The sequence below is a fragment of the Crotalus tigris genome, unplaced genomic scaffold (genome assembly GCF_016545835.1).
Source record: "Crotalus tigris isolate CLP2741 ecotype Arizona unplaced genomic scaffold, ASM1654583v1 scf7180000024338.4412243, whole genome shotgun sequence".
Taxonomy (NCBI): Eukaryota; Metazoa; Chordata; class Lepidosauria; order Squamata; family Viperidae; genus Crotalus; species Crotalus tigris.
The window spans coordinates 3,952,260-3,967,057 of NW_024100508.1; the positions used below are offsets into that span (position 1 = coordinate 3,952,260).

At 41.1% G+C, this 14,798-nt stretch overlaps 1 protein-coding gene across 10 annotated transcripts in view; it reads right to left on the reverse strand.

The window, feature by feature from the left end:
* MAG (myelin associated glycoprotein) overlaps positions 1 to 14,322 on the reverse strand; it is a 44,472-nt gene extending 30,150 nt beyond the window's left edge. For 6 of the 10 annotated variants that reach the window (XR_005554538.1, XM_039325607.1, XM_039325602.1 and 3 more), the window contains exons 1-2: positions 14,083 to 14,322; positions 1,688 to 1,761 (exon numbers count right to left, since the gene is read on the reverse strand). Coding sequence is in view for 6 of the 10 variants with exons in the window: in XM_039325602.1 (XP_039181536.1) it covers positions 1,688 to 1,718 (31 nt within the window). In the remaining 4 variants the exon portion in view is untranslated. Of the gene's footprint in view, positions 1 to 1,687; positions 2,073 to 14,082 lie in introns of those variants that run through there. The other 4 variants (XM_039325608.1, XM_039325603.1, XM_039325604.1 and 1 more) reach the window with 3 other exon arrangements.
* Positions 14,323 to 14,798: the final 476 nt, after the last annotated feature.

Genomic DNA, 14,798 nt, shown 5'->3' on the forward strand with positions numbered 1-14,798 from the left:
ATTTATCCAGAGTTGAAATAATCACTGTCAGATTTTAAAAAGTCATATAACAAATACTTCAGAAATACCCTATTCTTTAATCATAGCTAAACTCCTGAGTGCATTAATTGGGGCATGTCATCTTGAACAAAATGGGGTTTACTTCTGAGTAGATGCAGGCTGGCTGTACTATGATCTAGCATTTATTTTCCAGCTTCCTATCTCCACACTTTAATGGTGCCCATTTAGGTGTCTCCACCCTGTTTTCCACCTGTCCATCAGCTTTTGCCCCACCATCAAAATAAAGGTGGATTATATCTTTAAGGTGGGATACTCATAGCTAAACAAACTACTAGTCCTGAGGAAATGCAAGAGATATGGGTAATTCTTGAAAGAAAAACTCACTGAAAACATTTATGGCAAGCAAAGCCTCTGAGGGCCCAGCTATTCCTGTAATCTAATCTTTTTCAACCTGCTGTTCATCAATCAGGGTGAACTACAGTGCCCATCATTCTTCCCAGTAGCTGTGGGTAATAATGCCTGTTGTTAGCCCAACATAGCTGGGCAACACAAATACAGGGAAGGCTGCTTTAACCTTTGTTCCCAGGACATAAAGCAGTTCAGATTATTTTCCCATGATTTAACTTGATATGCCTGTTGAAACCTTGAGTAAAAATGTTTCTCAGCACCTGTTTATCTGGTCCTTTTCACTAGAGCAGGGGTCCCAACCTCTGGTCTGTGGACCAGTACCGGGCCACGCATGCCAGCAACTGGTCTGCACAAAGCAGCAAAGACCCATCCACGAGATGCAGGCAGCACACAAAACCACGCACCCTCCGGTCCGCGGAAAAGCCTCTCTCCACAGAACCGGTCCCAGGTGCCCAAAAAGGTTGGGGACCTCTGCACTAGAGCACTATTTCTCAACCTTGGCAACTGTGGACTTCAACTCCCAGAATTCTCCAGCCAGCAGAGATTGGACCAGGACTTTTTGTTTGCAAAGTAAATATGCTGCTCTAAACCGCAAGTCTACCTTTCACATATGTACAGACAATGGAGAGATAAGATCCAGTAAAGTTCAGCTCAAGCAACATTGCTATCTCAAATTAAGAGTGACCCCTTGCTCTTCCCACTCTCCCTGAGGACTTTTTCCAGTTCTGTCCTCTTCCCCTTGATCCATCCAAATGAACAGGCATTCTGCTTGTTCCTATCAACTGGCCTGAAGCAAGGGAATCTATCATCAGGAACTATCTTTTGAGGGGGCGACGGTACTTCAGATCCTATGGTCCCAAAAGCAGTGAGGTACTGATCCTATGTCTCAAAGGAAAGGGAATGCCTCTACACCCCCCCACCCCAAATTTTCCAATTGTTTCAGCCCCCCCCCCCCGGGAGTGCTGCCCATTAGGTTAAGCTGGCTCAAGGTCTCAGCAATCCTGTTTTCTGGAACCTGATGTGACCCAATAAAGGATAAGGTTTCTCAACCTGGCAAGCTGCTTCAGAATTAGATCCTTTAGTTGGCAGAAAACTGCCAAAGCTGGAGAGAGCTTTCAGTTGGAAGGGAGAAAACAGCCAGAGAGAGATCAGTTGGCAGAAATTAAGCAGCCTTTTTGGCATTGACAAACAGGCTGGGGTGAAGCTATGGACAAACTCTTGCTCTGAAAGTAGAAGAGGAACCTCCGGATTCATCCATACCACTTTTGATCCACCTTACCTTTCAACCTTCTACGGCTGTCCTTGCCCATTCATGCCTTCAGCACTGAATTTCCCAGGCTGGGTGATGGAGATCTGGAATGGAAAGAGCAACGTCTGAATGCCTTTGAGATAGGAGAGCCAGATGTCGGCATCCAGGGAAGCAACTGAAAACAAAGCCAAACTGCAACGGGCTTCTTGGGGAGACCGAAGACTCGGCCTTGAGGGAGGCAGCCTTGACTGATGTTCAAATCTAGCCAGTGACCTTAGATTGCAGTCCTGGTAGTTCTGTCCTCCTGGGATTAAATCCTGGTTTTCCAAGACTGGGTAAGTGAGAGCATCCACACTCAGAATCTGGGCAAAGCTGGCGGCATCTTCCCAGGAACACAACTATTGGTGGGTGCCCAATTATGTTAGCTCTGCATTTCAGCAAGCAGAGCCCACACACAAATTCCACTGGCTGTGTGTGCTTGTGGGGGGGGGGAGTGAAGACAGGCTGCTGCAGGAGTGGGGGAATGTTTGGCTTAATACATTGGTTGCCTCTCTCTCAGCACATCTCGCTCTTGTGGGTGGTTACGTTTGAAGCTGGCCCTGGTGCTCCCGAAAAGGAGCAGATTATTCTTTTCATCCTCACCAGCTCTCTTGGACTGCACCATTATCCAGCCCTCGGTTAGATAATGGTTAGCTTGAGCAGACTGCTTGCCTGACGCCATTAGCATGCAAGCCCAATTTCCAATCTCAGTTCTGGGAGAGATGGGCAGCAGTGATCAAGAGGTGATGGAACACCAGCTGTTTGTCTGTCAAGGCCAGGACTACCTGCCGAAGTCTTGCATCTTCCCATCACCTGCCTAGCATGCATCACCAAGGCATGCAGGGCAGTTGCTCTATGGTGCCCCAAGGAAAGATATAGGGACGGTCTTAGCATCATTACCACTTTTATTCATTCAACTTATATATTCCACCAAATCCTGTAGGATTTCTGCTGGTCAATAATGTTCTCTTTGTTTTGTGGTGGGGTTATGAGCTGGGTGTTTAAATGCCACTATGTTTTTAAGAGGAAAATTGCTCCATTCAATTTGCCTAGTCACCACAGGCGACAAGAAATTGCATCCAGGTGATTGGAAGGAATAGCACACAAACAAAGGGGAGGGCTGGCAGAGAACAGACAGAATGCTCTATTCTTCCATACCATAGTAGAGGAATTGGCTCTTCAGATTTCACTCAGATCTTCCTTTATAGAGGTTATCCCCGCTGCTTAGATATTACTGAATAGTTGGATTTTATGCATAGGAGTTTGGACTTCATAAACAACAGTATTCAAATCCAGAGCCGGAGGAATAAAGAGGGCACTGCACTAAACTGTTGCAGTGCAGCCCTGATGTACAGTATATGTCTGGCTAATTGTGTGAATGTTCCTATTCAAGTTCTGGTCACTTGTATAATGCAGGGATGATATTGTTTATCACATGGAACACAGATGATGCTCTTGAAATTATTTTCTACAGGCTCTGTGTGTGTGTGTGTGTGTGCCTGCTCATTGTAGTGGGAAGAGGGAGAATGTTTGAAGAATGTGCTTTGGGTATGTTAAGAATTCCTCAAGGCTATGCTATGATAAATGAAGGCACTGTATATCATATCAACACAATGCAGTTCCTTTTTATGGCCTGCTGATCTTCGTGTCCTCTAGCTGGGGAATTCTGGGAATTGAAGTCCACATCTTTTGAAGTCGACAAGGGTGAGAAACACTGCTCCAGAGGTTTTAGCAACCTGCCACATCCTTGAGGAATATTATTTATGATTTTATTTTTTTATTTATTTGAATTTATAAGTGATTCAGCTGCATATCCTTCCACCAAGTAATATTTTCTAGATAGATTAGACTGCAGCTCCCAGATTGCCTTGGGTCAGGTTGGCTGGGAAATTTGAAGACTGAAACCTAACAGATCTAAGGAAAGGAAAGGCTGGCTCTTAAGAGGTAGGAAGGAACATAAAACATCAAAGTTGGAAGGGACTTTGGAAGTCTTCTAGTCCAATGCCTGCTCAAGCAGGAGATCCTATACCATTTCAGAGAAAGGGCTGTCCATTTGTATATAGGTAGTCCTGTACACACAACCCTTCATTTAGCAACCATTCAAAGTTACAACAGCACTGAAAAAAGTAACTAATGACTGGTCTTCACTCTTAGACTGTTGCAGCATCTCCATGCTTACGTGACCAAAATCTGGGCACTTGGCAATGAGCATGTATTTTTGATGGTTGCAGCATCATTGCAACTTTCCTGATTAACTTCTAATAAGCAAAGTCAGTGGAGGAAGCCTAATTAACTTGACAACTGCCTGAATCACAACAATCATGGCAAAAAGGGTCCTAAAATCAGGTGTAACTCATTTAACACTTGTCTTCCTTAGCAACGGAAAGTCTGGTCCCAAGTGTAAACATAAGTGTAAACGTAAGTCAAGGACTACCTGTAAGAGCCATGGTGGCACAGTGGTTAGAATGCAGCACTGCAGGCTAATTCTGCTGACTGCCAACTGCCAGTCAGCAGTTCGATTTTCACTGGCTCAAGGTTGACTCACCCCTTCCATCCTTCCAAGTTTAGTAAAATGAGGACCCAGATTGTTGGGAGCAACATGCTGACTCTGTAAACCCCTTAGAGAGGGCTGTAAAGCACTGTGAAGCGGTATATAAATCTAACTGTTATTGCTATTGCTATAGCCTCTGAGCAGAATAGTTCCGCTTTTGACTCACTCCAAGCTGGCTGCAGCCTTAAGACAGAGCATCCCTGGGGGTCCCCAACTGTGCTCAACCTCTCTGATTCTCCCTAGATAGCTATGTTAGGAGAATGGGTGTGTTTTCACTCAAAAGGCTTTTGTACTGAACTCTGAGTCACTGGCATGAATCTTGACTTTCATTTCAACCCCCTGCTGCCTGCAGTTTCTCCAGCTATTCTGGCACAAGGAAGTCAGGATTCATTCCTAATTATTACTGTGAATTTACATGAATCTGCACAGCATATGGGGAGCTTGCTTTGACTTCCTCTGAGCAGTAAGTCCCTTATGGCTGGACTCATGCGCCATGCACATTGCCATGACAAACTTCCCTATGTCAATTTCACAGTTGAGTAAACCACCCCATGCTCAGCCCTAATTTTCTGCAATGCTCACTGAAGGTTGCAAGGATGTGGGGAGAGATCAGGGGGAAATCAACATAATTCTACACACGTATAAGAAAAATACGGTAGATTCAGGAGGGCAAGTTTGCTAAAAGAGCATCAAGCATGCAGAGCTTGGTCTCCACGATGTAAAAAAGATGCTGAGACTCTGGAAAGAGTGCAGAGAAGAGCAAGAAAGATGATTAGGGGACTGGAGGCTAAAACATATGAAGAACAGTTGCAGAAATTGGGTATGTCTAGTTTAATGAAGAGAAGGACCAGGGGGGACATGATAGCCATGTTCCAATATCTCAGGGCTGCCACAAAGAAGAGGGAGTGAAGCTATTCTCCAAAGCACCTGAAGGCAGGACAACAGTCCATTTAGTGACTGTTCAAAATTACAACAGCATTGAAAAAAGTGACTTACGACCATTTCCTACTGTTGTAGCATCCCTGTGATCACATGATCAAAATTCAGATGCTTGGCAACTGACTCATATTTATGAGCTTGTAGTGTCCCAGGGGTCACGTGATCACCTTCTGTGACCTTCTGACAAGCAAAGTCATTGGGGAAGCCAGATTCACTTAACAACCGTGTTACTAACTTAACAACTGCAGTGTTTCACTTAACAGCTGTGGCAAGAAAGGTCATAAAATGGGGCAAAACTCACTTAACAAATGTTTCACTTAGCAACATAAATGTGGGGCTCAATAGTAGTCATAAGTCGAGGACTACCTGCATAGATTTCATCAAAGGCTTCTTTCCCTTATTTAAGTAGGATGCTGTGATTCATGACGTTCAGGCTAGTATCTTATTATTATAATCCATTTAGCAAGAAGTATTTTGTCTGTTTATGACTTGTGACATTGCTATGATTCATAATAAACTCTCAGGGCATGGCAGTCTATTAACAAACCAATGAAATTGCATTAAATTTTCCGATAGGAACAGAATTAGCCTAACATCTCCATCTCCATCTCTCTCTCTCTCTCTCTCTCTCTCTCTCTCTCTCTCTCTCTCTCTCTCTCTCTCTCTCTCTCTCTCTCTCTCTTACATAGAAAAAACACAAAGCAAATATTGGAGTACTAATCATGAACTGGTCTGTAGCTTTATCCTCCCACCTTCGATAAAGGCAGCATTTCAAACTATTTAAAGCAAATTGCTGTTTTTTGTTTCCTAAATTAAGTGAAAAAACAACCTGAGGGAGTGGGGGTAAGTTTGAGTGAAAATATGTTGCATGAATTAGTTCTTAAGACTGAAAAAAAAATATTGGAGGTTTGTGAGCATATTATTATGCCATTTTGGTACCAACCTTCCTTTTTCTCCCCCCCCCCTTTGTTTTTCCTCAGAGACATCTTCATTCTGTGGGAAAAAATTACTTTCAATTCTAAGAAAATGAAATTCTTATAGCCAAAATGCAAGGTTTTGGGGTAATCAAGGAGACCTGTATGAGGCAGTGCATCTTTTATTATACAACCATCACTTTAGCAGCTAGCAGCATTCCTATCTGCCTACATTTGCAGTGATTTGCAAGGGATATTCTCAGATTCTCAGCCATCCAGGTCATAGTTGTCTCAAAGGTACTTTTTCAAAAGGCAACTGGACACCTCCCCCCCCCCCAAGTGGCTTCAAGAGCTCTCAGGGAGAGTGCTCAGACCAGATGACTGCAAATAAATGATCTTTCCAATCCTTCCTCATCCTGTTAGAACTAATTGCTCCATAGCATCCACCATACTGCCAGAACCGATGAAGCTTCTTGGATGAGAAGCAAAACATATTTTTCTTTTTCCTCAAGAAAAAAAAAAACCCAGTCCAATTGCCTTTTGAGACAATGGTAAGGGAGAATTTCTCATCCCTGCTAACTTAAAATGTCTGGAATTCAACTCCCAAAATTCTCCAGCTAGTATCTGTAATTGAGCCCCTCCACCTTGCTGTTGGCTGTCCTCTTCTCTTTTCCTTTCACGTTTTCCATCGGTCTTTTCCAGAGAACGGGGGTCTTTGCATAATATGTCCAAAATAGGATAATTTGAAGTTGGTAATTTGCACCTTGAGTGATAACTTGGAATTTTAACTGAGTATTTTTATTTTTAGTTGAAAATTGTCGAATACATTTTGAATCGGGTTCCATATGGGGCCAAGATGGCACAGCAGTTCGAGTGCAGTACTGCAGGCCACTTTAGCTGACTGTGTTCAGCAGGTCAGTGGTTCAAATCTTACCGGCTCAAGGTTGACTCAGCCTTTCATCCTTCCAGGGTAGGTAAAATGAGGACCCAGATTGTTGGGGGCAATGTAAATATATATATACATTGCTTACTGGTGTACACCGCTTAGAGAGTGCTTCCACTTAAAGCGATATATAAGTCTCATAAATAAATAAATAAATCAGTGGTTCTCAACCTTTTTAATACTGTCACCCCCAACTGGTCGTAAGTTGAGGACTAAACCAGTTGTAAGTCGAGGACTAAACCGGTTGTAAGTCGAGGACTACCCAACCAGTTGTAAGTCGAGGACTTTCCCTGCCCGGGAGCGCCGTGCATGCGTGGTGCCGCCCCGTGCGCCGGCCAAGGCGTAGCGGCGAGCGGCAGAGACGGAGCAGGCCGACCACCGGCTGGGCCACCCGCTGGCCCAGCCCAAGGGAGGTAAGGCACCCGCCGGAAAAGGGGAAAAAAATGGCGGACAGCCTTGCTTGGCGACCCCTGTGAAATAGTCGATCAACCCCAAATGGGGTCGCGACCCATAGGTTGAGAACCGCTGCTTTAAATAGATCCTGAGTGAATGCTAAACTGGTTTCATTTAGAACTCAAATAAGGACATAGAGTAAGACTCTTATATTTTAGCATCTGCTGTCCACTTTCACCATTTCATTCCCAGGCTGTCCCAAGAGTGCTTTTTCAAAAGGCAACTGGACTTTTGTTTGTTTTTCCTTGAAGACGTTTCGCCTTCTTGGATGAGAACTGAATTGTCTTCAAGGAAAAACAAAGTCCAGTTGCCTTTTGAAAAAACACCTTTGGGACAACCATGATTCTGGATGACTGAGAATCTCCATAGACATTCACTATGAATGTATTTAAGAAAAATACTGGCCTGTTAAGTATGTTAACTTGATTCTTGGAAATAAGTTTTACTGAAACCAGTGGTTTTCCCCTCTCGAGAGAGAGAGTTGCTCTGAATAATAAATTTGCAAAAAATTAGTTGACTTATGTGCAGTTTCAACAGATGCCGTCTTGGGAGAGGCATCTTTTATGTGAGAACAAAGAGAAAAAGTGCTCCTCAAAATGGGGTTTGCCATCTGTAGTATTTACTTGTATTAGAACTTAAATATTTAAAAAGCCCTATACAGCGTATACTTTTTCTGTGCTTTTAGTAATTCAGTTGCTGATCCTGCCCTTGAAGGATCTGTAGATGATCATTTTTTCCCCTTGACTGAAACAAAGATAATCAGGGCACTCCCCCCCCCCCAGTGAAAAATCTCTCTATGTGTCTACAAAGGATTGGAAAACAGCTGTACCTGTTAAGAACATTACTGCATCAAACAAATACATGGCAGTAAACAGAAGGCTGATATGATTGTACCTAAATGGCTCTCAACTTATTAATTCTTGAGAACTCGACATATGGAGAGAAGATTTGTCATGTTTCCACATTGTAATATCACAGTTATTTTTCAGCAAGGAAGTTGGAAGAACAATTTGAAGCTCTTAAATTACTCTTGAGTGTCTTTAAATGATCCATTTATCATTATGTTACCAAGTGATACCAACAGTGAAGCATTAGCTGCCGGAATGACAATTAGGGAAATTATGCAGGATTCAGGATGACTGCAAATCAGATTCTGTGGGTTAAGTAAATCAACCTGCTTGTTTAGAAATAAGCCCCAATGAAACCAGCAGGACTAACTTCCAAACTGGTAGGTGCTCTGAATTTCCAAATTGTCTGCAGATGGAGTTGTGTGTCCATAAATGGCTGCAACAATATCACACGTTACATGACATCATGTGAAATTGCATCATTTAGACCATTTGGAACATGATGTCTTAATGCAGATGGCATCACTTGCCTCCTCTCCCCCCTCTTGAGGGGAGGTCATAAGAGTCATGGGATGTGCTAAGCCATAACGTGGTTTGTGACTCACTCCTCAGACCAAGCCCAGCCATTGTGAACCAGCCATGTTGGATAGCAGTGGCAATTGGTTCAACAATTGCATGGATTGGGAATCCAATCTATAGATGGAGATAGCACAAACTGTATATTTTCAACAAGTCTGGTCCAAGGGGTGATCATTGGAGGATCTCATAAATAAAGTCTCCAAAGGAAAACAGTTATTATAAGGGCAAACACTGTATAAAAATTGGAGCAAGGTAAATGATAGTTAACAATAACAATGAATTTGATCAGTATTTTGCACAGAATCGTATAGACTTTCCTGCTTAAACAGAGGGCTGGACAAGAAGACCTCCAGGGTCCCTTTCAGCTGTTATTCTGTAATTCTGTAGTTAACCTTAGTCCCTTTAAGACATGTAGATTTAAATTCCCTAGCTGAGGAATTCTGGGAGTTCAAGTCCACAAATCCCAAAGGGACTAAAGTTAACTACAGAATTACAGAATAACAGCTGAAAGGGACCTTGGAGGTCTTCTTGTCCAGCTCTCTGTTTAAGCAGGAAAGTATATACGATTCTGTGCAAAATACTGATCAAATTCACTGAGAAACATTGAACTAGATCTTAGCTAAATCTAAGGACAAACTTCTTCACGATAAACATTTGTTTTTAAAAGTACGCTTTGCTTATTTTAAGTTTTGTGTTGTAAATTCCATCTGTTCTGCACTTCAAAATAGCAGGAAACTCTGCTGCCCATTTACACCAATCACAGTCGCAGCAGTTTCTGGAACCATCCTTGGGGGATTGGAAGATTGCCTGTGGCTATGGAACTGGAGGTTCCATTCCATTTCTGCCTTAAGGGATTAAAAAAAAATGCCATGCTCACGTTCAGGCATTATGAAGACTCATTAGGGCGACATTAGCAAGAAAACTTGGCTGTGTTTACTTACCACGCTAAACACTTATCCTACTTCTTTGGTTTATACCAGTGTTTTTCACCTCAGCAAGTTCAAGAGGTGTGGACTTCAACTCCCATAATTCTTCTTGACCCTAGGATCCTAAGGAATTCTGGGAATTGAAGTCCACACTTCTTAAACTTGTTGAGGTTGAGGAACACTGGTTTCTGAACCAAGCATATTGTTCAACAAACTGGTTTAACAAACCCTGATTTAGTATGAATTCCATGAATTCCACCACAGAGCAGAATGTAAATGCATGCTTCCAGGATGCTGGCTGTGGTCGATGGATAGCGCTGTACTGAGGAATAGCAAATGCTGCCGAACTGTTCTGTCTAGGCAACAATTCCAAGATAAATCTGCTCCTTAATCAAAACTACTTTTGCCCATGTCTTGCTATCTCCTCCTGTCCCCTCCTGGTTATAATCGAAACTGCATCCACTTCAAACAAGATGGTTTACTTTTAACCCATGCTTCATCTAGGTGCCATTTTAAATAAAAGATTGTCCTCTGTTACACTGAATGACCAGTATTCCATTTAGAAAAGCATAAAGCATTAAAGTTAAAATGTAACAGATTAAAAACAAATTTCAAAAATATTATAAAATAAAATTTGGTAAAAACAAAATCATAAAGTAAACAGCCATGCCTAAACAATGTAATTGATGTTGATTAATTTTATAGTCAAGGAAACAAAATATTAAACTAATAGTATTTTTGGTCAGCTAACAGCAATTGCACATGAGAACATTTTAGTTAATAAAAGGACTAAACTATAAAACATAACCCTGCATTGAATGGACAACAAAATAACACACAAGTTGTAACTTCCACCATTCCTTTGCCACAAGCAGGGGAAAAAGAGATTTTTTTTCAAATTTTCCATTGAGTACAGCTGTTGGAGGTTCATTAAAATGAACCTAAATTTAGGAATGAGAACCAGTTTGGTGTAGTATAGTAATTGGCGTCAGCCAGTGGATTTTAGTCCTGCTTTAGAAAGAAAGCCAGCTGGGTGACCTTGGGCCAGTCACTTTCTTTCAGCCCTAGGAAGGAGGCAATGGCAAACCAATAATTAAAAACCTTGCCAAGAGGGACTTGTCCATGCAGTATCTGAGAATCAAACACAACTGAATCAAAGGGGGGGGGGAATAGTTGTTTAATTTAGATAACGCTGGTCTAATATAAAGAGATTGGCTACTTAAAAAATCTTATCTCCAGAAAGAGCCAACAAATCCAATTGCCTTATTACATCCAACACACACTGTTTTAACCACCTTTTTGTAACCTGTTATATGTCCTGTAATTTTTGATGAACTGATCTTCTCCAAGCCAAGTTAAAATTATCTACAAGAACTAGGATTCCCAGGCCCACAGGGCATCAGATTAACTTTAACCAGTATAAAAATGCACACAACCATATACTGTCAAATAGAAGACATGATGATTCTATGACTAAGTTCCAATGAATGGGGACTGAAATTCAGTGTTTCTCAACCTTGGCAACTTTAAGATATGTGAATTTCAACTCCCAGAGTTAAAAAAATATTAAAATGCAGAATTCTGAGAATTAAAGTCCACGTATGTTAACAATGCCAAGATTGAGAAAGACTCCTGGAGGAACGTTGTCCATGGGATCGCGATGGGTTGGACACGACTTCGCAACTAACAACAACAATTTGATATTGGGTGAAGCGCATGCTAAGTGTTCACGCTAAACAGTCTTGATCTTTATTTCAAATGTCCTTCATTTCAGCTGCATGACTGAAAAATATTGGCAGACTGTTGGTCTTGCTGTTGTGAAAGTTAGAAACCCATATCCCTAGATTCCACCACAAATGGAAATTTAGAAATTTACTTGATTTTTTTTTTTCTGTATTGCAACTTGCCTTCGTAAAGCTGGCTCAGGGCAGGAAGCCAGCAAGTTTGATATTTGAACATAGATCTTTTTAACATTTATATTTTATTGTGTTCTACTAATCTAGTTGAAATGTTAATTTATATTGCTAGTCCGTGTCTGATATGCCATACGCTATATAAATAAATACATCTACTTGAATAGATTTTAACCAGTTTCTCTTCTTCCTTCACTGTTTAGTGTGTAAGATTTTTTTTTTTTAAAACATATGGTCAGGAGTCTGCTTCCAATTCCTGATCTTATTTTAATACACTATGTCAACCAGCACTTCACACAGTCCTATTCTCCTATTGGTGAATTATACTCTACAGGTTTGAATAGGTTTTAGGCTTAGAAAATGTTAAAAAAAATGTTAATATGATCAAAATATTAAACTGCAGAAAATGTTAAAAAATCTTTTTTACTGTAATTTTCAATATGCGCCTTTTAGGAGTGAGTAGGTGGCAGCGGATGAGCGTGGAAAGTGAAAGCATTCTTAAAGAAAATTATAGTAACTCAAATTACACCACAGATACATTGCAAAGTAACACACATGCAAATTCATACATTCCTACTACCTTCCTTTTCATGGATACTAATGTATTTGAAGATTATAGGAACGTAAACTGAATAATTACAAAACCAAGAAATCTTTTGTTATTCCTATTGAAATTTGTGATAAAATCTTTAACAGCAACGGTTCCAAACCACCTCTCATTCTGACAACATTGCCTTTTAAGTCATCTCCAAATGTCACTATTCTGGTTTGTTGAAACAATTCTTTTTCAGTATTGTGGTTATTATATTCTCGGTGCTAGAGGATTTTTAAATTGCTCAGCTTTTTTACTTTTATTCTGAGTTTTAGAAAGAGGGAGAGAATGATACATCCCTCCAAAGTTTACAAGTAAATTATAAATCCCATCCTTCATCTGAATGTATAGTACAATGTTGGGGTAGCTTCTCAGTGTAATAGAGCACAATTCATCACTATCAGCAGGTAATGTCTACAGTTTAACAAGATCCCACCATATAAACTTTTTCTCCAAATTATTAATGAAAAACCATAAGATGTGAGTGAAGGGCATTATTTCAACATTTCCAATCAACAGCACAGTCCTTGATTTAAAACCACTCATTTAGTGACTGTTCAAAGTTACAGTGGCTCTGAAAAAAGTGACTTATGATCAATCCTCACACGTACAACTGTCACAATATCCCCATGGTCACATGATCAAAATTTGGGAACTTGACAATGCACTCATAACAGTTGCAGGGTCCTGTGATTGCTTCCCCAGCCAGCAAGCAAAAGCAATGGGGGAAGCCAGATTCATTTTACAACTGTGTGATTCACTTAACAACTTGTTGTTAACTGGCAAAATGTAAAATCAAATGTGCCTCATTTAACAACTGTCTCGCTCAACAAAGTTAATTCTGATCCTAATTGTGCTCATCCATCTTTTCTTTTTATTAGTTTATTTCACCCAGAACGTTTAAAAGTTGGATTCTCTTTGCTGAGTGAAGTGATGCCATTCTTAATTCAGGACTCTATATCTAATCTTATTCTGATGTATGGTGTAAACCATTTCTCGGTCATATACTGTATACATGCTCACAAAACTGAAATACAGTTTTGATTTATTTCTTTTTAGTAAGCAGGCAAGTCTTCCTTCCTTCTAGGTTTAAAAATATGAAATTATAGTGAGTTTAATTTACATCAATTTGATTAATTAATTAAAATATATTAAAATTAAATATATTTAAATAAACCCACTCAAAAGCCAGTTCGGGCTACTGGTGAAGGTGATGGACTATGAGAAGGGAAACTGAGTCCTGCATTGGGCACAAAAGCCAGCTGGGTGAATTTGAGCCAAAACTTCATTCTCGGCCATAGAAACAAGAAAAGGGCAAACTGCGGTGGAAATAATTGCATGAATTTGGCGATGTAGTCAGCGGGAGTCAAGGCAATTTTTTTTTAAAAGGAAGAAAACGTCATTACCTTTAACTCTAAAATAGAAACATTTTGTAGAAGATGAAGTTCTCAATCTGCTTCTTAGGATGGATTCCATATTTTTTCTTGACTGATTTATGCACCGTCTCAAACCCCTCACTTGAGTTTATGGGTTTTCTCCCAAACATTCATCAAATACTGACACGATCAGGAGAGGATTCCGGGGAAAATCCTGAGCACCCATTAACAGACTCATCTTACCAAGTTTGAGACAAATTAATTATCTAACGAGATGGCACCCTCGCCCATTAAACCACTACATCGGGAACCCAATGTAATCTAGCTACAGCAGTATGGAATAAATACTCACCTTGAATCCTAGGAAAAGCTGCTTGTCTGCTTCTGGAATACTTGCTTCTTCTCCAAGAAGTTATGTCCTTGAAAATGAAATGATTCTTCAGGCCCGGCTCACTGTACCAGGATACATCAGCTCCAACCCCAGGGCAGATCCACTCCCCGGGAGAAAGAGCCTCATCAAACAATGGGCTCCTATGTATACTTTGTCCTACTGAACAGCAGACGCAAGATGTCAGGGTGAAGTGATGTGCAGATGTGGACGATGTCGTGACTGAGCTTACGTATGGATGGCAGGAGGGGAGTGGTAGGGGATGGGGAGGGAGAGGGGGGGGGAACAGAAAGGAAGCAACCAGGGATGGACGGATGAGTTTTAAAGAGAAGAAGATGGATGGAGTTCAGGAAGACATTATCAACATGAACTGGGTGCCATTTTGAATGGGTGTTGGCCTCGTCCAAAGCTGGGTGTTGTTTTTATCTGCTGCAAGTTAGCAAGTACGGGTAGTCCTCGCCATATGACCACCACTGACCATCCAAAATTTCTCTTGTCAAGCAAGACATTTCTCAAGTGAATTTTGCCCTGCTTTATGACCTTTCTTGCCACAGTTGTTAAAGGAATCACTGGAGTTGTTGTTAGTAACATGGTTGTGAATCTGGCTTCCCCATTGCTTTGCTCGTCCGAAGGTCACAAAAGGTGATCACATGACCCTGCGACCGTCATAAACAGGAGTC